This window comes from Myxocyprinus asiaticus, chromosome 12 (genome assembly GCF_019703515.2).
Source record: "Myxocyprinus asiaticus isolate MX2 ecotype Aquarium Trade chromosome 12, UBuf_Myxa_2, whole genome shotgun sequence".
NCBI lineage: Eukaryota > Metazoa > Chordata > Actinopteri > Cypriniformes > Catostomidae > Myxocyprinus > Myxocyprinus asiaticus.
In genome coordinates this window covers 371,102-397,741 of record NC_059355.1, presented here as the reverse complement: position 1 = coordinate 397,741, position 26,640 = coordinate 371,102, and the positions used below count along the sequence as shown (strand labels likewise).

Genomic DNA, 26,640 nt, shown 5'->3' with positions numbered 1-26,640 from the left:
GTGAGCCCCACAGTAGTAGTGTCACCTATTTCAGCTTGGCTATTCCCTTTACCATTAGTAGATCTTAATCTGCAAGAAATGATTAATGATAATAGCAAAGGATGCAGTGGTTAAACACTATCTAGAGCAGAATTACTCAATGCTTACAAGTTTCACTGATGGGTCTAAAGATCCTGAAACAGGTTGAGCTTCAGGCAGCTGTATATGTCCCACATTTTCAAGGTAAAGATGGTTAGAGTATCTGACCAAGTATGAGTTTATCCAGCAGAGATGGTAGCAATATTATTAGCTATCAGGTGGATGAGGACACTCGGCCAATGAATGCGGTGATATGCTCAGATTCATTCTCTGCTTTATCAAGCCTTTAGTGGGAGATCCTCAAGACAAGACATTTTATATGAAATTCTTTTAAGCATGTATAGAGTAATTAAGTTAGGAATTAAGATGTGTTTCCTGTGGGTTCCAGCACACGTGGGAGTGGATGGAAATGAGGAAGTTGATCATTTAGCAAAGCAGGTGCTGAAATGATCACATATAGAAATGAATATCCCACTAAGTAAAGAAGTTAAGGCCAAAATCAGAACAGCTATAAAAGAGAAATGACAAGAACTTTGGAATGAGGAGGGAAGAGGAAGACATCTTTATCATATTCAAAATCAAGTAGGAGGTGAAAGAGGGAATTTTGGTAGTAGAAAAGAAGACTTCATTACCAGACTTCGCCTTGGGCACACAGCTCTAAATGATTCCCTATAGAATGAACAAACATGAGTCGAGGAATTGTAGATTATGTGTATCAGTAGAAACTGTAGAGCATGTGCTAATATATTGTACTGCTTATGAAAATGAAAGAGTATTTCTGTTGGAAGAAATCAGAGAAATGGGGATAGGAAATCATCATAAAATATATAATGCATTAATGAGATACTTAAGAAAGGTAGAACTGTTTAATAGGATTTAGAAGGTAATATAATTGTATTTATTTATTTTTATTTTTGTCCCGTTCCATCAATGGGCCACACTCCAGCCCAGTAGGTGGCGGGAATGCACCTATCGTGTGTTTGCCAACCGCCATAAAACGCCGAAGAAGAAGAAGAAGCAGCAGCAGCACGTGACCAGAGATCTTTGTGCATTGAAGATGTCGGCGTCCATGTGCTGGATCGGTCGAGCTTTTGCAAAAGCTCGCAACGTAAGTAAATAAACTACCCATGACATTAAATAACCTTCGGGCTTTTTTCTTTTCTTTTTACAAATGCAGAAGTTGATATTTAAGGACACCGATCATTACTTTAGTTGTCAGTATCTGCAGTGACTGTCATTGACATTGTGAATGCTCAGATAAAGGTCACAGTTCTGTGTGTGTGAGATGTTTAATTAACAGACACATTTAATCAGTTCAGTAAGGTCATTTAATAACTCTTATTGAAGTACAGCTGTTTCGTGTGTGTTAATCCGGTATTTACACTGACAAGGTCATCCTGTCATATGTTGCTTGTGTGTTCGTTTCATGTTCTCTGTGTCTGTTTATCACTGTAGACATGAAGAACATATTTTTGTTGTTTTTATTCTGTTTTATGACTTATTTGTTTTCGTAGTATAATCAAAGTACAGATGAAGTAGGCTTAAAACAAAGTCCTGTGCCCTATCAAAGAATCTGTGGCATGTGGGCATCAATTATTTGCAAATTGCATCATGAGTTATAATCAGAACTTTTCTTGATCCTGATCAATGAATCCTGATCAGTGTTTAAGTGTTTCAAGTCTGTCTCTTTCACAGTGACCGGCCTCAGCAAAGGTCATGTAATGAAACGTGTGTTTATGGGAACATCCCCGGAATGGCTGTTCTAACATTCTTTTGTAGTTAGCCAGAAAAGTTGTTGTTATTATTTATTTTTGGTTTGGAGAACGTTCACCTTAGTTTTTGCTTCCCAGAATGTTTTGTAGGTTTGGAGAACGTTCTCGTAACGTTCCCATTAGATCCTTAGCCTAAATCAATCAGCAGTCCATTAAAAAATGTAAAACATCATCACAAATAATATGGACATATTTAATATGTTCCTCAGTGCTGGATATTAATATGCAGACAGATATTAAACATTTATAACTGATATATTACTTTGAGGAAGATGAACAACACTCTTAATTACATATTTGAATATGATTATTCAAGTGTTTTATCCACTACACATTAATGTTTGTATTGTACTACACATATCATTTTAAGAGGTGAAACTTGTGAAATGGCTGATCTGAGTTCAGTTGAAGACACTATATATATTTAGGGGGCTTTCACACTGGGCACGTTTGCTGCGGTCCGGTTCCGAGTGTGATTGTTCCCCCCGCAGCATTGGGCTGGTTTCACACTCACTTGATTCTGTCGAACCCCGGTCCATTTGTGTTCATCTTACATCATCACAAACACGCATGGAGAACACAACGTGATATAATAAATTATTCCAAATAACCAATGACTTCAAAGCTTCTCCATTTGTAGTAAATAAAAAGTGAAACCTATAAGTGAAACCTTTTCAAATCAATAACACACACATATATATATAAAGTAATGATTAAGGAAATTGATAAATGTGTGTTGAGTCGGTCCACCAGAATGACTGTTTTAAATTAGGCATGCACAAATGCGGATCAGATGTGCGTCCATATATCAGACACAGCGAATACAGTAAAATACAAGGCACATATTATACAATGTATGCTTTTGACATCTGTTAATTCTAATGCGTTAAATCCCATACACAGTGATCTTCTGCACTTTAACACTTTAATTTAACGCTGTGCTGCATTAATGTGAGTCGTTGTCTATCAACCTCTCCACAACGTTTAGATATGAACAATAATCAAATAATGAAAAATGTCAACCAAAAATAAAACCTAAAAATGACCATTATGGAACGTTCTGCTTCTATTTGACATCTTTCTAATTTAACGCAGTTCTTTTTTCATTACACATCACAGTATATTTCATAACAGTGAGACAATGAACATGAATTCCAGAGTTTCTTGATGAGTTTAATGACAGCATGCGCTCCAGCTAACATGAACAAAAACATGATCGGTAGCATGATTTCACAATGTTCCAGCTATAATCATTGCTTCTTTGGAATCAAGAAAATCTGACATTCTGTATGAAATTGACATTCCCATCTCCTGTTTTAATTGTGCTGTTCTGATTCTCCGTGGGTTCCCCCAAAATGTCCTAATGGGTTTTTATAATATACTTTTTTAATATATAATATTTAAAATGAGGTCTGTGGGAAACATTATTTGACGATACAAAACTGCCATTTTAAAAACCCAAAGGAAAATCCAGAGGGTACTGGCTCGAAAATGCTAGTTTGCTTCTGGGTTTTTGGACATGATCCTGAATGGCTCCAATGAGACTTTTGAACCCCACTATGTGTGTTGTTGTGTGTTTGCTCTTTTCCCTTAATTCTGTATTGTCAGTGTGGTTCAAGGAGCGGCTATGCTTAGATAAACATCTCAAACGTTGATAAGTGTCTTCTTATTTACATCATGTGTTGCAAAAGTGTCCGGCGGCTCCTTCACTTGCAAACTGATGATTCTTGGCACCCTCGCAGCTTGAGAAACTAATCGACGAAACAGGAACATTTATCAACCGATGCCGATAATTGAAAAATACAAAATATCAGCCGATTTGTCGGCCTTTGCGATATATCGGTCGACCACTACATAAGACTAGTTTTATTAAAAAGCCTCATTCTGGTTACTGTGTTCCTGTTTTTGTCTACATTGTTCAGTCAGTTTGAGAATGCACATTAGCTGGAACAGCCTGAAAGATTTGATTTTTAGCATGATCTGAAGTGAAGAAACTACTTTTGATACCATTGTTGTCAGATATTACTGCCAATTAAAAATATGATCTTTGATTGTAATCTTGACCAACCATTTTGGAGATTTTGGTCTTTCCCCATCCAAGTAGAGAGAGGAGCTTTAAGCCGTTAGTGTGTTCAGTATAAGGTTAGAAGACAAAAAAACCTCTTTCATATTCTGTATTGTATAGCTGCATTTTTGAGTTGATTGTGGTTTTCTGAGCCAAATGTGTGTTTGACCGTGTATTTGAAAGAACAGAATCATTGCCATTATTTCTGGCCTGCTTTCTTAAATTGACACCTAAAATGTGCAACGTATATTTATGTCTATCTCTCTCAATTTACAGCCTCTTCTGTTGTCTTTGAGGCGAGGGCATGCCTCTGTGTCTTATGCTCAGAGCCTGCTGGGTGCTCCAGAAACTCAACTCACCACCCTAAACAATGGCTTTAGGATTGCTTCTGAAGAGACCAACCAGGCCACATGCACTGTACGTACTTGGTTTACAGGATTTACAATTTTAAATCATTGTCTTTTTAATTCTGATTTTGTATGCATCTATTTGCTAATATGTGGTTTTACAAAGTTTCTGACTTTGGGATGTCCAAAACTACATTTTCAACTAGTTGGTGGGTGTCCTGCTCGACTAGATGACCAGTTGGTCTAAAGAAGTCCTGTATTTTTAGACTGGTTTTGGAAAACTACTGCATATGGTCTAAAAAAAAAAAAAAATATATATATATATATATATATTTTGTTTTTGCATGTTTCTTATGGGCTAATAGTTACAAATCAAGAAGGTGAATGGAAAATGCTCACAGCGGTCGCGCTCGGGTCTCAGGAGGTTAAAGAAATCATTCACCCTAAAATTATAATTCTCTCATTTTACACAACATTGTGCCTTCAGAAACTCTTATGACTTTCTTTGTTCTGCAGAACACACAGATATTTTAATGACTGATATTTTGATGTAATTAGGGTCCAATACTTCCACGCTCCAAGAAGCACATAAGACAGCATGAAGGTAATAATATGGTTTATTCTGTCTTTTGAAGCGATATGATCAGTTTTGGGTGAGAACAGACCAAAGCGTAACTCATTTTTACTGTAAATCTTGCCATCTGCAATCTCCTAGGTGTGATCATGATTTGAAGCTTGGAAGTGTTGGTCCCCATTGACTTGTATTGTATGTATACAGTATATTCACATCACATTTTCATCAAAACATCTTTGTGTCAAACATAAAAAAGATTGTCATAAGTTTGAGACGGCATAGGGGTGAGTATATTATGAGAGAAGTGTCATTTTTGAGTGAACTGTTCCTATAAAAAAACACTTATTGCGGAACCGTCAAAAACGGCACCAGATGTGTCGGAGTGGCCAGTAACATCTATGCTAATTTGTGTGCTTACCTGTGTCATTTTTAAGTGGGACAGTTGTGACCAGTCTGAGGCGTATCTAATACAGAGGAAACATCTCCAGTTCTTTATCAAGAGTTTCTATTTTATTCGTGTATGTGATGATGAGTGGCGATCCAGCGCAGGAATTTTATTTTGACTGTTAGGGATAATGTCTGACTGATCATTATGTATCTTATTACAAGACTACTTGCCATATAAATATATAAATAAATAAATGCACATGAAACAATGATTTGTTTATTTTATTAACTTGCTTTTAGAGATCGCACAGTGATCCGAGAAGCAGGAATGATGATTTGCAAATACCAGGATGTGTATTCTGATGCATGAATGTGCAGTTGTTACTGAGAAATATCAGACTGCTAGATGGCGCTATTGACCAATCAGAATGGAGTATTACAGAGACCGTGTTAAAAGAGCTGTTATTAATAGCGTTGAGTGACCATGGCAGTGTGAACACGCACGCATGCTTCACTCACTCTCTGGTCTGATGAAATCACAAAGCTCATACATCCACTGACATACACATGCAGTCTTGATTTATTAAGATGTATATTAAATGTGGACATTTTTGTTGGACATGTAGGGGTGAAGTTTGCACATTAAATATGTGAAGTATTTGAGTGCATTAATTGGTCAAGTGAAGCTTATGTTTGTATGGCTGTAGCAGTGCTGCTTCAAAAGGGATCAATTTAAAGACAGGTTTTCTTTTTTCTCTTTACACTTCAAACCGTATCAGCTAAAATATAAGAAAAATCTAGATTAACTAGTCAACCTCACTAATCGACTCAGCAGTTGATTGACACTTCAAAAATTGTCTACATATCACCTGGGCTTCGTTGTAACCATACCCCTCCCTTGTTGTCATTGAATTTGTAATGTTTAAAGCAAAAGTCCCTACACTTTACAGTGTGCTGATATTATACAAAGTGCAGTGATATATCAGACATGTGAAATAAGAAATAATTGAACTAACAGAAAAATGCGAGACAGACTCAGAATAACAAAACGGAAATGTTTCTTATAAGAATATCAGTCCTTTAATTTTTACAATTGCGGTCAACCACAAAGACTGAATAATGTTGACATTATGATTTTTACATTGCTTTTGTCTGTCTTTTGCAGGTCGGCCTTTGGATAAGCTGTGGGAGTCGTTATGAGTCTGAGAAGAATAACGGTGTTGGATTTTTCCTGGAGCACCTGGCTTTCAAAGTATACAATATAACTTTCCTTGTAGTCCCATTCTCTAAATTAGGTCCCCCCCAGTTGCTGAGACACATTTCCTGAAACTTATTACAAACTTCAAGCTATTGAGACCAATCAAACACAGTATTCATAACTTTAATTCAAAGTAGGGATGCACCGATCTGAAATTTGATCGATGATACAGAAAACGCTGGAACTACAAGCACCGTATAGTAGCGCTGCACAATTAGTAATAATAAAAAAGATTACAATTACGGCTGCTGCGGTTAACGTCTGTTGCTTGTGGCACACGAACATGAGTGTTAAAGAAATATCACACTCAAATGCACACGTGAACGTACTGGTTCACATTAAGAACATAGAGGATTTTATTTATTTATTTTTTTTTTTTCAAAGCTTAAATTTTTATTTATCATCAATTTCAATTAAAAAAAATGTATATAAAATTAAATAAAGTGCAAGCCATTTCACTGTGTGATTGCCAGTATAATTTTATATTATGGGTTCAGCTGAACACAGACCGTAAGCCTCACACAATAAGTGTCTGAAGTATCACCTGATGAACAGTTCTGCAAACAGTATTTTCTGAAGTCCTCAGCATCACGTACTGCATTCAGACACTGGGCTATGGAAAAAATAAAAATGAAAGAAACTCCATTATACATCTTGAATGTACTGCTCAAAAGAAATGAGTCCCTCAAAAATCTGAATCTGTTGAATGAATAATCTTTATATGAATCTAAATCTATTGCATATATACTGTACTGTATATATTTCCCTGTGAAGCGTTCTGTATTTCGGAGCAAGTGATGCATGACGGAGTGACTTTATTGCATCATAGATGTCAGTTTGCTCACAGGTAAATGGTTAGGTGTTTGTGATCAGTTATCTACCCTGGAGCAGGTTAGTCTTGTAGTGTAAGTTACCATGATGCACCGCTCAAAACTAAACAACATCAAACATTTTTTGCTTAACCCTCTTATACTGAAACAGAATCTTTACTGTTCGTGATAAAAATTGACCAACCATAGGATTTTAAAGGGGGAAGACTAAAAAACAGAGCAATTTTTTTTTTTTATGGTAAAATGTAGAATAGACCTTTTTCACACTCCGGGTTTTGGAATGCGGAAGTAAAAGTTTGCAGGGTAAACTTCAACAGTGGTGAATGGGAGATCACAACAAATATTATTCTCATTTACCCATTTGCTCCCAAACCAAAAGAAAAAATCCACTATTATATTTGAATGACTTTCCAGAAGAGTTAATAAATAGAGAGCGGTGGATTAAGACAGTCAGATGAGAGAAGATGCCAGATTTACTGTCACTCAGCAGCTGTAATAGAAACCCCCTCACAGCTGTGAAAATTCAGTTTTTAAAACTAATTACAGGTAATATAACAATAAGCATAATGTTATACATTTATATTCAATATTTAAAACATTTATAATATAGAAAGTTTGCTAGATTAACTGTGATAAGGCAGAAACGTGTGGTCACAGTCTGGTCTATTACTACAAAGCCTGCGGCTGCAGAAAACACTGCTGCCACCTACTGGCTATTATTGTCATTACATGTTCAAGTCATGTTATTTTTCTCTTTTCACCGGATGGCAGCAATCTGCCCCAATACATGATACAATCTCATTTTACTGTTTTGAAGTTACATAAATTGGTTTATTTGCATATGCAAATTATTGGTGAAATCAATACATTGATATGTAAGATCTAAAAAAAAAAAAGTGCTAAATTTATTTTTTTCTTCAGGGAAGAAGAAATGTTGTAATTGAAAAAAATAAAGTTACACCTGTACTTTTTCCGATCAAAAATGACCTCAAGCAGTAATGTAGGCGGTCCTTCTTTAACAGAAGAGTTTTAACAGGTAAATGGGGACCGACTCGTTTGTGTCATGCACGGTGTGTCATGGGGGTGGGCATTCACTTCCGGGCTTGTTTGGTGGTCTTGGCCGCGGTTCTGTGATTGGTGGATCTTTCTCTACTGCACCATGGGTTGTGTAGATGTTCACAAGGAACTCTGCTATCAAACACAATTTTTAAATGATGAAGTTGATATAATGCCAATTAATGGCTTCAACATAAGTATATACCATCGATTAGCAACCTCGGAGCTCACGATAGGTCTGTCTTTAAATGTTTAAAAGTTATCTGTAAAAATCAATTCGTCTATGGAAAAAAATAATGGGATTTTTACTTCCAGAACTACACTGTTTTGCTCTATTAGCTACACAGGAAAGATTAAGAAATTGACATTACTATTGTATAATAAATTCAGATATTCAATAATAAAAATATGTATTACAACAATATAACATTACAGTTTGTTTACATCATCAGATATAAGTGTTCATTCATGTAAAATGCCATGTGGTGACATCAGTATAAATTAATGTGTAATATGTATGTGGATTAATGTTTATTTGTATGTATTTATATGAATAGTAACAGTTGTGAAGAACTTTGACTAATTTGCATGTTTTCCTCCCCATTTCCAAACTTTCTCACATTTAAGGGTACAAAGAAGCACCCACAGTCTGCTCTGGAACAGGCAGTGGAGTCAATAGGAGCGCACTTGAGTGCATACACCTCCCGTGAACACACTGCATACTACATGAAGACCCTTGCCAAGGACTTGCCCAAAGGTAAGAGAGCAAACAGCTAAACTGTTAAAATAAATCCTTTTCTCTGTTTCTTTATACTGATGTGTAATACTGTAGGGTGTAAATTGTTTGATCCACCATTGGCATTTGTAATAATCACTCACTTGAACGCGACATGTTGAAGTCCTTCGCAGTTGCACGGCAAATCTATTAAAGTGTGACTAAACAGCACTAGTCAGTAGAAGCGTGCAGCCCAGACAAACCCTTCACACGACCACTGCTCATCACGAGCCGCTCAGTGCGCAACGCACATCAGGTTTAGCAGCGCTGCAGTGGAGGGTCGTGTGAGTAAACGCGTCTGCTTTGCGTTGGTCAGGTTGTGCGGTTGAGCAGATGACAGCCTGCTTTCAGAACATTTGCATACTTGCCTGGTGTAAATAGTTACCGCTGAGATTATCAAACTGGCATATACGGTCTTTAACCTTCCACACAAGACGGTGACTCAAATCAACATAATTCAAGGTGCACTCTGTCATTGTTTTCCTCATTACAAATTTGAACTCAATGAAATGAACAGTAATTTTGAAATATATGCATAAAATCGATCACTCCATTTTAGTAACATTATAAAAGTTGTTTTACTCTGCATGGAAAGGTTCTTTCTGTTTGTCTGTCTGTATTTCTTTTTGGAGGAGGTTTGGCACAGGGATTAACAAGGAAAATTAAAAATGTCACTATGTCAAAAATGTTGCAGACCCCTGCTGTATGTACATACAATAATATGGTAGCCTATCATGCACATTTTTATAGACATAAAACACAACACTCAGTTTTATACAATATGTAACGGGGGTCCCAACTCTCTACCCACCAAGGGGTCCTTGGCCTGAAAATGGTTGAAGACCCCTGATTTAAAATAAAAATGATAATGCAGATAATACAAATACATTACATCATACATACAGTATATAGGCAGCGGACAAGTAAAGCGACTAGACAATACAGAAAGTGTCTTTAAAAGTCAAAATAATGTTTGTTTTATTTCCATATCATTGAAAATCTGTCGTGCTATTTGTAATTTTTGGTCTGTGTGCATGCGTCAGCCAGACGTTTTCAGAGTGTCTCACATTGGTTGTGTTGCATCTCACTACTTTTCAGCATCTCTAGTCATAAGTGCTCTGTTTTTCAGACACTGCATCAAGTCAAATATAGTTTGAGAACATGTCTCGAGATGGCTGTTGTGCCCGGTCTTTGAGCGCAACAGCGCCTCGTCTGTGCTTCTCTCGTTGGTTTGAGGCGTGTTGCCTGTACAGCTGAAGCACTGAATGCATCCTACTCCACATATTCACAAAAACACCAAGGTTGTACAAGCCTGAATCACTCCAATGGAGGGAACATTCCATATAACAAAATTTACGTTTAATTGTGTTAGTTTTGTACGCGTTATTCTTAATTAATTGCATTAAATTAATGCATAAAACTGACAGCCCTTATTTATGCAATTTCATGACATTTGATAGGATTTCGAATTTAAGATTTTAAAAAGCTAATGTGATTAAAATGCTGAAATACAAAAAATAAATAAAATAAGATACACTTTCACATATGTAGCACGTGAAGACGTATATGATTATTAGGTATATACTGTAGCTGAAGACACTCCCATCCTGGTTTGCTTAAAGGGATAGTTCACTTAAAACTGAAATTCTCTCATCATTTACTCACCCTCATGTCATCCCAGATGTGTATGACTTTCTTTCTTCTGCAGAACACAAATGAAGATTTTTAGAAGAATATTTCAGCTCTGTTGGTCCATACAATGCAAGTGAATGGTGACCAGAATTTTGAAGCTCCAAAAATCACAAAGGAAACATAAAAGTGATCCAGAAGACTCCAGTGATATAAGTGTGGGTGAGAAACAGGTCAATATTTAAGTCCTTTATACTATAAAATTCCACCTTTGACCAGCCCTGACCAGTAGGTGGCGATACTCATGAAGAATGTGAATCACCAAAAAACAAAAAGTGGAGATTTATAGTAAAAACAAAACAAAAACGACTTAAATTTTGTCTTGGCAACGTTATAAAATGTTGTTTTTTTACATTTTGATCTGTTTCTCACCCACACCTATCATATCACTTCTGAAGACATGGATTAAACCACTGGAGTCTTATGGATCACTTTTATGCTGCCCTTATGTGCTTTTTGGAGCGTCAAAGTTTTGGTCACCATTCACTTGCATTGTATGGACCTACAGAGCTGAAATATTCTTCTAAAAATCTTAATTTGTGTTCTGCAGAAGAAAGAAAGTCATACACATCTGGGATGACATGAGGGTGAGTAAATGATGAGAGAATTTTCATTTTTGGGTGAACTATCCCTTTAAGATTTGTTTCGGTTGCATTACACTTACATGTGAGGTCAAATGCCAGGCACTAAACATTACTAGCCAATGGCGATTCTTTCTCCAGTGTGTCTGTGGATGTTTGATGTAGAATTTGTTTAAAGGGGTCATGAGGAATAAAATGTTCCTTGATATTTTGACATATAAGGTCATTCTACTATAAAAACATACGGTAAATTCCAGAACTCAACTTAATCCCCAATGCAATAAAAGTATTTATTGAAACCAAGCTGCCAAAACGCCCTGTTCTCTACTTCCGCGACAACCCTACGTCACTTGGGGTACTCATTAATTCAAGACAGCCTCTACAGCAACAACATCAACGCTTATTTAAAATCATCGCACCCATGGCCCCGCCCACTGGTGCTCACTCGGCTCATAAACAGAGAGAAGGACAAAAGGCCTACAGTCTGTGGCCTCACTACACCTGAACAGGAAAGGGGACCCATCTGGACTATTTTGAATTATTTTTGTATACAGTCATATACTACACAGACATGTCTGACTGTTGTCATCTCTCTGGCACGCTTTTAAAAGACACGGTGTCAAGTTTCATCTCTGAAGAGAAGATGCGTTTCATCAGCTGCTGTGGCTCCAGTTATTTTATTATTTAAACTGCTCAACAAACTGTTCTTTCACCTATCAGTACTATTTTTAACTGTTGGTGTATGTAAACACGCACTAGATTGACGTCTTTGACTGTTTTGATTCATTTTGCTGGTGTTCTGCACTTTCTGTCCAGGCAGCTTAAGTGTGGAAATCCCCAACATACTATGAGTGGAATATATGAATTAATTCTGTCTAGATTGTTCTAAACTGTGTATTGTTAACATCTTGCAGTATTTTTTTCTCGCCATATTTTTGTCAACGCTGTTTTTTTTTATTATAATCGTATGATTATCGTCATGATGCATCTTGCGTCTTTATCTTTGAAATAAAACCTTTTTCAGCAAACATTCTTGTCAGTGATTTTGCTCTCTCACATTAACTCTGTTGTATTCCTTTAGCGGTGGAGCTGTTGTCAGAGGTGGTGCAGAGTTCATCTTTGAGTGAGGCTGAGATGGAGCAGCAGAGGGGTGTGGTGCTAAGAGAGCTGGAGGAGGTGGAAGGAAGCCTGCAAGATGTTTGTCTGGATCTGCTCCATGCCACCGCCTTCCAGGGTACTCCCCTGGCCCATAGTGTTCTAGGTCCCTCTGTCAATGCCAGGTATGCACACAGACACCAGGACTGGCTGCTAGATAATACATCGTCAATATCTGGAGTTTCTTCATATTAAACCGGGTAGAAGTGTCTCCTAAAGTTTTTAAGCAGTTTTCAACCTTTCAGTACACATGCTCCCCTCTGTGTGTCTAATATACGCTTGCGCCCTACCTCAATGCATAATTCATTGACACCCATGACATACTGTTTGACATTCTATTTAAATAATGTAACGTACTCGTATAAGGTTATGTACACTATATGCATATGATACATAAAATACTTAGACATTACTGTTTTCAGTGTAATGTTTGAGCCTGTTTATGAGAGCACATCATGCCAATCTGTAGTTCAGTGCCCGACACAGCTTGTCATAAATTATCTGCTTACTTTACTTTGTTACTTTACATTGGTTGTTTGGTTTAAAACTGTCTTTAGTTTAAAAGGTTTTAAATTGTCATTTGTAAGCCCCTCAGAACAGACTACACATTTTGGACGTGATTCATTATAGGGTTGTCACGATATCATAATCATATCTTATGATACTGTACCAGCTAACGATAGTGTGTTAATTCTTAACGCAATTTGTCAGTGGTTTTTAGAAACTAGCCATTCCACTTGTCACTCTGGAAGTGGTGAAAATAACTGATGGATGAACTGAGAGAAGGCTCAAATGGACTAACATGTTACCTGAGTTTGGTAAACCCTTGCCGCATCAAAACAGCCAGTTCAAACGACAACGGCTTTAAACTTTTGTTTAAACGTTGTAACATTGAAAAGAGTGTTTTGAGCAGCTGTTTCATGATTACAACTGCTTCAGCCCCTCCCTCCTGGTAAACAGCAGCGCGAGTGCAGATTACACACACACACCGGTTTGATCGCACGGCTCAGGGACGTGATCAAACCAATCTGAGCATAAATCCGAAAAAAATAAAATGAGTGCAACATTCGATTTTTCAAAGAAAGGATAATTCTGTAAATGTCTTTTTTTATTATTATTTTTATCCCCTTTTCTCCCAATTTGGAATGCCCAATTCCCACTACTTAGTAGGTCCTCATGGTGGCGCGGTTACTCACCTCAATCCGGGTGGCGGAGGACAAGTCTCAGTTGCCTCCGCTTCTGAGACCGTCAATCCATGCATCTTATCACGTGACTTGTTGTGCATGACACCACGGAGACTCACAGCATGTGGAGGCTCATGCTACTCTCCACGATCCACACACAACTTACCACACGCTCCATTGAGAGCGAGAACCACTAATCATGACCACGAGGAGGTTACCCCATGTGACTCTACCCTCCCTAGCAACCGGGCCAATTTGGTTGCTTAGGAGACCTGGCTGGAGTCACTCAGCACGCCCTGGATTCAAACTTGCAACTCCAGGTGTGATAGTCAGCGTCAATACTCGCTGAGATACCCAGACCCCCACTCTCCAAAGGTTTAGCTCAGTGGTAAAATACGCTGGCTACCACTTCTGGAGTTCGCTAGTTCGAATCCCAGGGTGTGCTGAGTGACTCCAGCCAGGTCTCCTAAGCAACCAAATTGGCCCGGTTGCTAGGAAGGGGAGAGTCTCATGGGGTAAACTCATTATAATGTGGTTCGTTATTGTGGGGCGCGTGGTGAGTTGAGCGTGGTTGCCGCGGTGGGTGGCGTGAAGCCTCCACACGTGCTATGTCTCCGTGGCAACGTGTTCAAGCCACGTGATAAGATGCACGGGTTGATGGTCTCGGACGCAGAGGCAACTGAGGTTCTGAGCAACTGAGGCGAATCACTACGCCACCACGAGGACTTAAAAGCACATTGGGAATTGAGCATTCCAAATTGAAAAAAACCCTGTCACAGGTTGAAAACCCCTGTGTTAAATTGTATTACATCATAAGCCCTCCTGCGTGACATCAAATCCTAGTTTGTTACGTGCTCAAAGCCTCGTGTGACCGCCCTTTACCTGTCAGTTAATGCCTGTACTGTGTTCTGTTCAGATTTGACATGTTGGTGGTGTTTTTTCTTGCTATAATAAAGTAGACAAAATATTGGATGTATAGCAGAATTAAAATCCAAAACATTACCTGCATTATGTATTTTAATGAAATGTGTACCTAAAACCATTTAAATATGTTTGGCTCTCTGTAATCTGCAGAACTCTGACTCGTCAGGATTTGGTGGAATACATCAATAGTCATTATAAAGCTCCTCGCATGGTCTTGGCTGCAGCTGGAGGTATTGCAGTTATAATTTCAACAGTTATCAAACATGTCAAGCAAAAGTGTTGTAATGAATGACACTCTCTGTTCTGCTGCAGGGGTGAACCATGATGAACTCGTGACTCTGGCTGAGCAACACTTCAGTGGTGTTTCTTGTGAATATGAGAGTGACGCTGTCCCTATTCTGTCCCCATGCCGTTTCACTGGGAGTGAGGTCTGAGTTATGTCAGTGAGGGTTGTGTTTGTGGTTTTACTTGTGTTGATTGACCTGCTGTCTTTCTGATCCTGTTTCAGATTCGCATGCGTGATGATGCAATTCCCTTAGCGCACGTTGCTATTGCTGTCGAGGGAGCTGGAGCTACAAGTCCTGATATTGTGCCACTCATGGTTGCCAATTCCATCATTGGTAGCTATGACATCACATTTGGGGGTGGCAAGGTGAGCCTATAATTTTAGTGAAACTACCGTCTCCTGCGGTAGGGCTGGGTATTGATGCAGATTTCCCGATTCGATTACGATTCACAAGCTCTCGATTTGTTTGGATATTGATTCACATGGTTGTATTTCAGTTATAATGTCAATTTTGCTAACGTATAAAAGAAATTCTCTCCCATTTAATGCTGTTAATTGTACAGGGAATCTTTTCATTAGGTACATTACGAAAATGATGTAATTTTACATAATTTTACTTAAAATTATATTGTATTATGTTGGTCAAATTTGAGGGTTAATGATGTGACGCTCTTTTTTTTTTTTTTTTTTTTTTTTTTTTTTTTTTTATTACATTACAAATGCAATTCACACAAAACATTTACTTGAATACTCCTCTTCTATGATGAACATGTTATTGAGTTCAAAGTCATTTTGATTTTTTTTCTGGGGTTTAAAGTCAAAAATGTCATGAGGTGCAAGCGTCCGGAGACAGTAAATAAAAATCCACAGTCTCATTCAAATCTGAAATTCTTGAAAAAACAAATGTTGGCATGAGTTGTGCTGAATAATTATTATTATTTTAAAACGCAGTGCAACCATTTTAATTTAAAATGTTTAATATTTTACAGACTTTTGTCCACCATATCAAAGTCATGTGGTGCAACCAACATGTAGATATTTTGTTGTCATGTGAAATACAGATGATCTCTTTAGACCCACAAGGCTGTGTGTGAAGATTTAAAAACAAATCATAATTTTGTTGTATTAATATTTTGACATTTTAATGAAAAGGCACATTTGGTTCAGGTCATTTGAACTTATTGATATTCTTGACCTCAAAATAATTTGATATTTGTAAAAAATATTTTGTATCTTGAAACCGTTTTTTAAATTTAATGATGTTGTGTACTCGTGTATTCAAGGTGCAAGGACAATATTTTAATACTTGATGGTTGCACCACATGACATTAATACATTTTTTGTATAAAATGCTACACATGTTTTTCAAACAGTGTGTAAAAACAACATGAACTTAAAAGATTACATGTCTACAAACTTTACGTGTTTTAAACCAGAATTGTTTTTATATTTCTAATTTTTGTCACCTGGGACAACCTTATTTGTCAGTGACCTCAATATCTCGGCTCAGGATGGTCCTAGCTCATTGGAACAAAAACTGATCTCTAGAGCACATTACAATCTATACATGTACATATATAAACATTTTGCACATTCTTGTTCCTTAGAGCTTAAGAATTTTTGTTATTTCTTATGCTTATATTACATCTGTTCATTTCTCAAAACACATGAATAAAGTAGGTTTTTCCCCAGATTTCTACTAGCCCTAGCTCTGTAACCAGTTGAATCTCAAACTGAACATTACAGCAGAATGCTACTATAGAGGACTTATTTCTGTGAAACTTTCAGGTTCATATCTGGTCCCCCACCAGAGATATTCAACCCGAATAAAAAAATGCAATTTCTCGCCCCCATAAAAACTAAATAAGAGAAGTCTCAAACCTGAAATGTTCTGCATGCACACTATACTTACCTGGGTACTTCCTAAAAAATAGACTGAGACTTGAACCCTTCCCATTATAAACTGACCCTAAAAGTGGAACTTTGAGCAATCTTGAGCATTACATTAGGACTGAAGTTCTAAGTCTAAGGAACAAGAATGTGCAAAATGTTTATATATGTACATGTATACATTTTAATGTGCTCTAGAGATCAGTTTTTGTTCCAATGAGCTAGGACCATCCTGAGCCGAGATATTGAGGTTTCCGTAAACAGCTGTATAAACAAAATTTGGTCTCACATGAGTGATTTACTCATATAGGAGTGATTTGCACATAGAGTAAAAGATCGATTTGGGATTTAAAAATCAATATTGAGATCGTTCAAATGAAGATTGTGATGCTTTGGAAAACATTTTTACCCAGTAGTGTGTATAAAAATGACTACTATACATAAGTAATAGTCTTAAAAGTTGAATGTGCTAATTAGCTGTGCAAGATTAAGTAAAATGTTGCTTACATTTATGATGGAAGCATTGCATTTAATAATGCATGTCTTTATATGTTGTATTTGCAGCACTTGAGCAGTCGTCTGGCTCGTCTGGCTGCAGAGATCAACCTGTGTCACAGTTTCCAGGCTTTTCACTCCTCATACAGTGACACCGGACTGCTGGGCATTTATTTTGTTACAGACAAACATAAAATAGAGGACATGATGCACTGGGCTCAGAATGCCTGGTAAGTCACTGGCATGACTTTTGGTTTGCTGTTGGTTAGCTGTGATAGTTTGACTTTATATCTGCTGCATATATGATATGGTGGCCATTTAATAACATATGTAATAGTCTTATATACGGCTGCACATTTGAATTAAATAAAATCGCAATTGCAGCATGGCCTTGTGAGGTTCGTTAAACCACAAATAGTCAGCGATTAAATGAAATAAACGATTGCCTGCTTGCATTGCACACGGCTCTCTTTCCAAACACATTCACTAAGCATGTGCAGGGCTCAAGTGTTATCTGCATACACACCGCATAAACTCGTTCAGCTCACGTGTGTGCGCACTGATAATAAAGCGTTCCACTTTCACGTTCATGTAATTCCAAACATTTTGGCTGCGAATCTGATATGATGACATCAGGGTTTTGTCGGAAGAGATTTAAAACCGTTCAGCAGATTTGCAATGAGAAGCGCACAAACTTTGACATCTTCGTTTAGTTTACTGCCAAAATAAAGGCCAGAGGATACTATTGAATAATAAAATGCTAATATCCTGTGAAAAAAGAATAGTAATGTAACATTATTAAATAGTATTATTCTAGTGGACAAGTGGGCCATCACAGTTGCAATGCTGCTTGTTTTCACTCTTGTCTCTTTTGGGTCAGCTGAAGGAGAATGGTTCTGTTAAAGGGGACTCCAGTGTGGAAGTGTAAACTTTTGGAAAGTGAAAAGCCATCTCTTGCTAGTTTGTAGTTTTTCACATCTTGTAGAACCTCAGAGCTGTTTCAGTGTGATTGCCCTTTTTGTTTTGCCTTGATCTAAGCAGCAGCAGTATGACATGTTAAATGTTTATCATATAGAGCTGTTGTGGTTGTAGTCCAAATCCCATGGCGAAAACCGAATTCGGCATGGATTCCCTCAGGATTTTCCTTTGGGTTTTTATAATGGCAGGTTCAGATTTATGAGTAAAATAAGGTCTGTGGTAAACATTACTTGACAATACTACAACATAAATGACACAGTCATACCTCAAATGTGAATTTTCATACCGTATTGAAGCAACATACCCCCCAAAAAAACACAGCACCTTCAAAATTCATGTCATTAAAGAGCCCATATTTATGCTCATTTACAGGTTCATAATTTTATTTTGGGGGTCTACAAGAATGGGTGTACATGCTTTTATGTTCAAAACACATTATTTTTCTCATACTGTACATTGCTGCAGCACCTCTTTTCACCCTCTGTCTGAAACGCTCTGATTTAGCTCCTGTCTCTCTAAATCCCCCCTTTCCGAAAAGCCCAGTCTGTTGTGATTGGTCAACCGCTTAGAGCGTGTTGGAAATGTAACGGCCCTTACCATAACGAGTTTCAGCTTAAAGTAGCCCTCAGGCGGGCATTATGCCAATGTGTTTCATAGTGACATAAGTAATTGCTGGACTGCAGGCGTTTCAGGCAGTTCAGGAGCGGTGTTGTCTGTGGGAGAGAATAACTCCCTTTGGTGTGGACTTTGTGCTTTGTAACTTTGCAGACCTTTTACATGCACAAACAGCTATATTGCACACTAAAGAAAGGTAAAATCCCAAAGAGCATAACAGGGCCTCTTTAAAGTGTTTTAAGCTGTAGAACAAAGCGTCCAAGTGTCTTAAAGTGATGTTTACCACCAACCTGATTTTACTCATAAATCCAAAACTAAGGAAAATCCTCAGGGAACCCCTGGGGAACCCGTGGGGAATTGCATGTGTTCGCCTACAAATTGACGTCATGGCTGAGCAGCTCTTTTGCAGTTTTAATCGCAATATTTGACGCATCACAGTTTGAATATTTTCATGCTGAAGTATCATGATGTTCTTTCTGTACTACAGGATGAATTTGTGCACCACAGTGACTGACAGTGATGTGGCTCGAGCCAAGAATGCTTTGAAGGCTAGCTTATTGGGTCAGCTCAATGGTGAGAAATACAAACATACTTATAACCATACACAATCTCTACCTTCTCTCTTTACAGCAAAGCTTCTGAAAGGGTCATACGGCTATTAAAGGAATATTCCAGATTATTTCCAATGTCTGTGTATTGTATTTATGGTATACTGTAGAGGGCACAAAAGCAATAATTGGTCCTACATGTTATCACTTTTTGTCCTAAACATAATAAGGATCTGTAACCGGGATAGAATGGGCGAGGAAGAGGTGGGGACCGGCTGAACATTCAAAGTAATTTAATGTAAAATTAAAACAAAGACAAACACACACGGCAGCTACGTGCTCTCTCCCAAACTGCCGCATCCGGCTGCATTTATCCCTCTCCTCGGCTGATTAGCCAAATTGGGCGCATGGCCGTGCGTGACTCCCGCCCTCCTCCTCATAACAGGATCTAAATGCAATAATGGTAACACTTTAAATTAAAGTTCCCTTTAAGGAGTTATAAATAGGTTTATTGATGACTGATAATTAGTTTCTAAATGCATTAGAAGTCATTGAAAGGCAAAATAAGGCCAACTGGCTAGCAATATGCCAAATAGTTGGACATTTTTAACTCATGATAAATGGAGGAATAATTATTTTTTTAATCAAAAACATGAAATACCATTGTTCATGATGCAGCAACAACAGACTATTACGGTGAGATTAATGTGGGAGTTTGTCTTTGTTAACATGAGGTAATCCATTAGGTATCATGAACAATCATTTTAAACAGAGTTTATTAAACTTGGTTTATGAAAATACTATTATTAGTGCTTCAATGTGAATGTATATAATGTTTAATAAAAAAAAGTATTAGTATACAGTACGTTGAATTTATTAACCGAAATCAATAAATGCTGTAAAAGTGTTTTCCATTGTTAATTCATGTTAGCAACTGTAGTCAACCAATGTTAACGAATACAACCTTATTGTGAAGTGTAATCGGAGACTATTTAGCACTTCTGTTAAAATGAATGGGAGAAATTGGAACACCGAACAGTCAACAGATGGAGAAAGTCCCACCTTACAGGTAAAAGAGCCGATCACCTTTTAGATGCAGTCATCACCTGTCAATCAACTCAAGAAGGCGTGTATGTGTTAGCACAATACTAGCCATTACTGGGGGTTAATATGGGATTGATTCTGTACATATATATTATTTGTTCTGTGTTTGTATAAGAATCAAAGTGTTGATTATAAAATAAAAATGAATTAACTGTTCAAATCACACCGAAAACAAAGGAATCATTCAAAATTTCCACAAAAATCCCGGACGAGCCCCCATTTGTCGTGGCTTATGAGTCAGCCATGACCGCATAGAAACAAAAGGGTAAAGGAAAATAACCAGGTTTACTTTTTCAGCTGGTCTTGACAAAAGTTAAAATTCACTGTGAGATTTCCCGAACAGGTCACATTTCCACTTCTGTCTACAAATTTTTTTTTTTTTTTTTTTCATCATCATTGTAGGCTATGGATCATCTAGAAAGCCCAATGACAAAAAGTGATCAAAAGTATGTTAACAGGATATTCTTAGGATTCATGCCATATTACTCCAAGTTATGCCTATTTGGGACGCTACAACTAAGAAACCATCAAAACTCAACCGCAGCCACATGATCAAGGAAGTCAGAATTTAGGAATTTTGGTAAAAGTGCTTCATATTCTAACATTATTAATCAGACAATGAACAGATGTCTGTCTATTGAAATTCAGTGGCCAATGAATTCATATGTGAGTGTCTGATGGTCATGAAATGTACAGTATATACAGTACATACATGCAGAACATCCACATGACGCTGTCCACCAATATTGTGAGAGCTGTCCATGAAGTGGCGCTGTAATGAATTATTTAATGTTTATGCTTATTTGAGATGGTTTTTCCAGTCTTCCCAGTTTCCTTTTCTATCTGACAAAATCAACCACTTCTGTACACATGTACACACTCGCTTACTGTGTGTATTACATGTTTGTTCTTCCCCTAATCAGGGACTACACCTGTCTGTGATGACATTGGCAGGCATATCCTCAACTATGGTCGTCGGATCCCATTGGCTGAGTGGGATGCCAGAATTGAGGTAAATTGTGCTTTTTTTTTTTTTGCTTTTTTTTTTTAGCTGAGACTCATAACAGTCCCACAGTGACAGAATGACTGTGCTGTGCTGTTTTCATGGTCACTGTTGGAGGTGTCATTATTAGAGAACTGTCTAGTGTTTTTACTGATTTCGTTTATTAATTTTCTGCTTTGAAACTGTTCGGGCATCAGAGACCGTACATCACAGAGACACAAGTCTTCATATGAATTTAAATAAAAATGATAATTTAATAGGCAATAAAAAGTTTGGGCATGGCTCATATTTACTTATTAGCATATATCTTCTGAAAGTCCAAATGTAATTACATTTAGACATCAATATAGACATCCATACACACCATACCATTTGAGTACGCACACAAAATTTCATCTGAATTTGCCCATTGTGGCACCACAGCTAAAAAAAATGCCATAACGCTGTAACCGTATGATTGAGAAAATTACAGGTAAAATTATATATGCATTTTCACTGGTGCATGTGCTAACATGTCCTTAAAATATAAGTCAGACAAATCAACATATATGGCCACGGATCAAATCAAATTTCACCAGTAACTGATGGCTTATCATGAAGAAATGATACGTAACAGCGCTCACACTTCTATCATCTCAACTAGTAAAAGTGTTTTTTTTTTTTATTTTTTTTTTTTACATCAGATAGGCTTTTGAGAATTTCAACCACATTAAAAAAAAAAAAAAAAAAAGGTAAACCGGTCAACATAGCATACATCATAAAGAGAATCACAAGGATCAGAATTCTCATGATGTATGTTATATTGAGCTGATTGCCTTCTGTTTTCACAAATTGGGTTGAATTTTGTGAGCTCAAAGTCTTGGTGCACATGGGGTGCTGCTGTTTTTGTGCATTCTTGTTTTGTCGCTCCTCCGTCCTTGAGCTCGTGACCTGGAAACGATCAAAGTCCGGCATCATAAAGGACATACAAATTCTCTAAACGTTTCCAGAGGATAATTGAGCGGGATGCACAGATGGATCCTATGCGGAAGTCTTTTTTGTTGTAGCACCTGATGCATGCGTAAGGCATCCCCGACACAACAGTTTTAATTCCTGTTTCACCTTTTCGGTTCAAATAAACCATAGTTGTCACATTTTTAAATCGTGCATTTTGAATCATTAGGATTTATTCTGAATATATTAATCAAGTTTCAACAACATACGGCAAGCGAGCTGAGGTATTGCTTAAAGACGGCTCTCTGAAGTGTCGTGTGAGTGATCAAGGACGTTGCATTTTACAGATACATCTTGCTTCGTTTCCTCCGTCCTCGTTTCCTTGCATCCTTTCCTCGTTTCCTAAGAGGGTGGAGCTGGGACGCAAGGAAAGGAAACAAAGATGCACAAATTCAAAAATGAGAAGCACCCACTGACAAAAGGACATTTTAAGAACACATGCCAAATTTATTCCGTTTTTTATGCTAGGAGGCGCTGCAATTGCAAGAAGATCTAAATTGTGCAACTGCGATCGAAGAAAGTTTACAATAAAATTGACACTATGCGACTGTCTCCACAGCATCCACTGGATCTACCCTGCTGACTGCTGCTTGCAGCTTTATTTTCACTAGTTATCTTTTGACCCATTTTTTGTATTACTAGGCTGTGACTCCCAGGATGGTCCGTGATGTCTGCTCTAAATACATTTATGACAAATGCCCAGCTGTGTCTGCAGTTGGTGAGTCCATGTTTGTACTTGTGAAAACTCAGTTCTGTACAAAAGTCTAACTCATCCAGCAATGTTTATACTATGGGCATGAATGACAGCTCAAATCATGTGGCTTATTCAGGAGATGTTTGCTATGACTCTTAAGCCTGATTTATATTTTGGAAGAAGTCAACGTTTTTTCCCCTGGATGAACTAAAGCACCCTCGGCGAACGAAGCTGGCATTTATACTACACGCGATGTCATTTTAAAATGAGTTTGTCGTGGCCGTGCTCTCTTTGTAGAGTTTGTGTAGCAAGTCATGTAAAGTATACTTCTGCACAATCTCTGAGAGACGGTCTTCAAAGTTATCCATTTTAATGACAGTAACCAAGGTAACAACTCCTCAGCTGGCACGTGCGATTGTAAATAAAAAACGTCACGGCCAAACCTACGATTAGTTTAACCAATCATCAATGCTCTTCGACCAGCCGAGTTCTCTTGGGTGAAGAACAGTGCACGAACAGGAGAAATCTCACCAAACGAACAAAAACGTCACTGCATTTCGTCATCATTTGTAGGCGAACTAAGCGAAGTCTGTTCGTCCAGTAAGTATAAATTAGCCTTTATGCATAGCTGGATGTACAACATGTACATCTAAAAATCCCATCGACTTCCCATTGAAAAGGGATGAGGGCTCATATCTCTGGAGTAGAATGCCATAGAGACTTGGTGTTGACCCTTTGTGACTGGCCCTCTTCCATGTCTTGTCACTGGAGTGTTTACATAACTCCAACATAGCAGCCGCGAGTCTTGCTTTGGCAAGCACCACTCACATTTTCTTCAGAAATTGTATCTATCAAGTGTTTCTATTCATTTTGTTTTACTTCAAAGGACTTTGGCCAATATCATATTAGTTTTTACTTTTATCACAAGTGGTATTGAATGGTAAAATTTTACTAGTAATGGTATAGACTAGCGATGTCCCGATACCTTTTTTTTTTTTTTTTTTTTTTTTGTATACTCAATTTCAGAAGTTTATTTCAATTTTATTATCAAAACTGTGTTTAAATAAATTAAAACTTTAAATGAAAGTTTTAACAAATTAATTTTCAACATGAAATTGTATTTTTATCAAAAGTGATTTTATACAGAACCTCACAGCACAATCCTAAATCCAACATTGGAGTTATTTTTTGTCAAAGTGCTGCATAACAGAGCATTACAGATGTGAGATATTGCTTAAATATAATAAAATTACTGTTGATTTTTTATTATTATTATTATTTGTAGTGATACAGTGAATATTACATAACTATAGAGTAGTGATTTTATTTTGAAGTGTTTCTGTGTTATGACCAACGAGCTCTGACGTTATGACGGCAGATTCCCACTCTGGAAAAGTCGGTCGCTACATGACTCGGAGTGATTATTAAACCGCAAAAGTCTAATGTTTAATTAAATATGTAGTCTGTATGTGCCTCACACTAAAGAGTGAATTAGCTCTCTGCTCGCTGTGATCTGCTACAAACAGAACACGTGATGTTCATGACGGTGTTTTCCGTTTATGAGTCTTGGAGGAGCTTTAACAGCCGGCGTCTGCACAACACCGGCTCCACACACTCACAACACTCACATCTGAATTACATGTAAACTATATATTTCTCATTAAATCACAGCTTTTGCTGTTAAATAATCTCACTAGGACATGACGGGATTTTCATTTGTGTGCTGAATATTTGTAATGACAATCATACATCAGATGGCATCGGAGCATTTTTATGAGTACATGAGCACGGTATTGGACCGGATTCCGATATCAGTACATCCCTAGTATAGACCACTGAAATTTTAGCACCAAAAGTCCATATCTTCTGAAGCCATGCAATGCTGCTGTGGATGGCAATATTTTTCAAAAATAAACTGTTCCATGAGCATTTTTTCTTGTTTGCAGCTTGACAGCCACTGGTAACTGTAACTGTCCACTTTGTGTAAGGAAAAAAACATCTTGTACATTCTGCGAAATTGTGTTTCACAAAAGAAAGAAAAAAAACACGTGGCCTTGGTAGCTCAGCAAGACACTGGCTACCACCCCTGGAGTCATGAGTTCGAATCCAGGGTGTGCTGAGTGACTCCAGCCAGGTCTCCTAAGCAACCAAATTGGCCCGGTTGCTAGGGAGGGTAGAGTCACATGGGGTAACCTCCTCGTGGTCGCTATAATGTGGTTCTCGCTCTCGGTGGGGTGCGTGGTGAGTTGTGTGTGGATCGTGGAGAGTAGTGTGAAGCCTCCACATGCACTACGTCTCCACGGTAACACGCTCAACAAGTCACGTGATAAAATGCGCGGATTGACAGTCTCAGACGTGGAGGCAACTGAGATTCGTCCTCCGCCACCTGGATTGAGGCGAGTCACTACGCCACCACGAGGACTTAAGAGTGCTTTGGGAATTGGGCGTTCAAATTAGGAGAAAATAAAAAAATAAAGAAAATAATAATAAATGAATAATTCCTGTTTGTGGCACTTGTCCCGTGACTGTGTAGGCATTGTGTACCAGTAAGTGTAACCTTGCATATCTTCTTCTCTATGCAGGTCCAATAGAGCAGCTTCCTGACTACAACAGAATGAGAAGTGCCATGTACTGGCTCCGATTCTAAATGTTCCAGGACTGTCGTCTCTCTCTTTCCAACTCGTGTCCTCCTGTCATATTGATACTCTCACTGATATGGAGTTATTTGCTCCCTTGCCACCCTGTCCTCTCCATAGCCATCTCTCTCCATAACTTATATGATGAGTCAGAGAGAGGAATCCATCTGATACATTTACATCTAGAATATCATATTTGAAGCACAGCTATTTATGAATTAATGTCATTTTATTTCTGTCCTTTTCGTGTATAGCAATAGCTCTTACACCAACTTCAAATAAAATGTTGTATCAAATATTTGTTGATTTGATTCTTGTTTTTTCGGTTACTGCAGTCATTTGATGACCACTTCAGTTTCATGATAGAGAATCTCAAAGTTTCTCCATCAAAGGTATTTGCAGAACTGAAAGTAAAAGAAATGTGAGGAATGATTGTGCTGAATGCCTCAATATTTGTGTGTTTATACATGATGTGGTCCCTGTAAATACAACTTATCTTCAGAAATATATTTTCTTTCTCATTAAGAACAAAACTGCTTGAAATTTGAACTTGCACAACACATTTTGCGATTGACTGACTCCACACGATACACGCTTTAACCCAATATTGTGATATGGACAATTTCCATGTCTGGTGGTAAAATATGAAATGTCTCTTCCAACTCAAACTGATATACTAATTACAGTGGACTAAGATCAAATGTTTGTATTTAAATTATTTAC

The 26,640-nt window shown here is 37.7% G+C and overlaps 1 protein-coding gene across 1 annotated transcript; it reads left to right on the top strand.

The window, feature by feature from the left end:
• Positions 1-1,027: 1,027 nt before the first annotated feature.
• Positions 1,028-26,215, top strand: LOC127449257 (cytochrome b-c1 complex subunit 1, mitochondrial). Its single transcript, XM_051712578.1, has 13 exons — positions 1,028-1,186; positions 4,192-4,332; positions 6,389-6,475; positions 8,995-9,124; positions 12,494-12,692; positions 14,826-14,905; positions 14,988-15,103; positions 15,184-15,327; positions 17,416-17,576; positions 19,427-19,512; positions 21,515-21,603; positions 23,230-23,305; positions 25,864-26,215. The coding sequence occupies exons 1-13, from the start codon at positions 1,136-1,138 to the stop codon at positions 25,926-25,928; spliced, it is 1,425 nt and encodes a 474-aa protein (XP_051568538.1). The 5' UTR covers positions 1,028-1,135; the 3' UTR covers positions 25,929-26,215.
• The last annotated feature ends 425 nt before the right edge of the window (positions 26,216-26,640 follow it).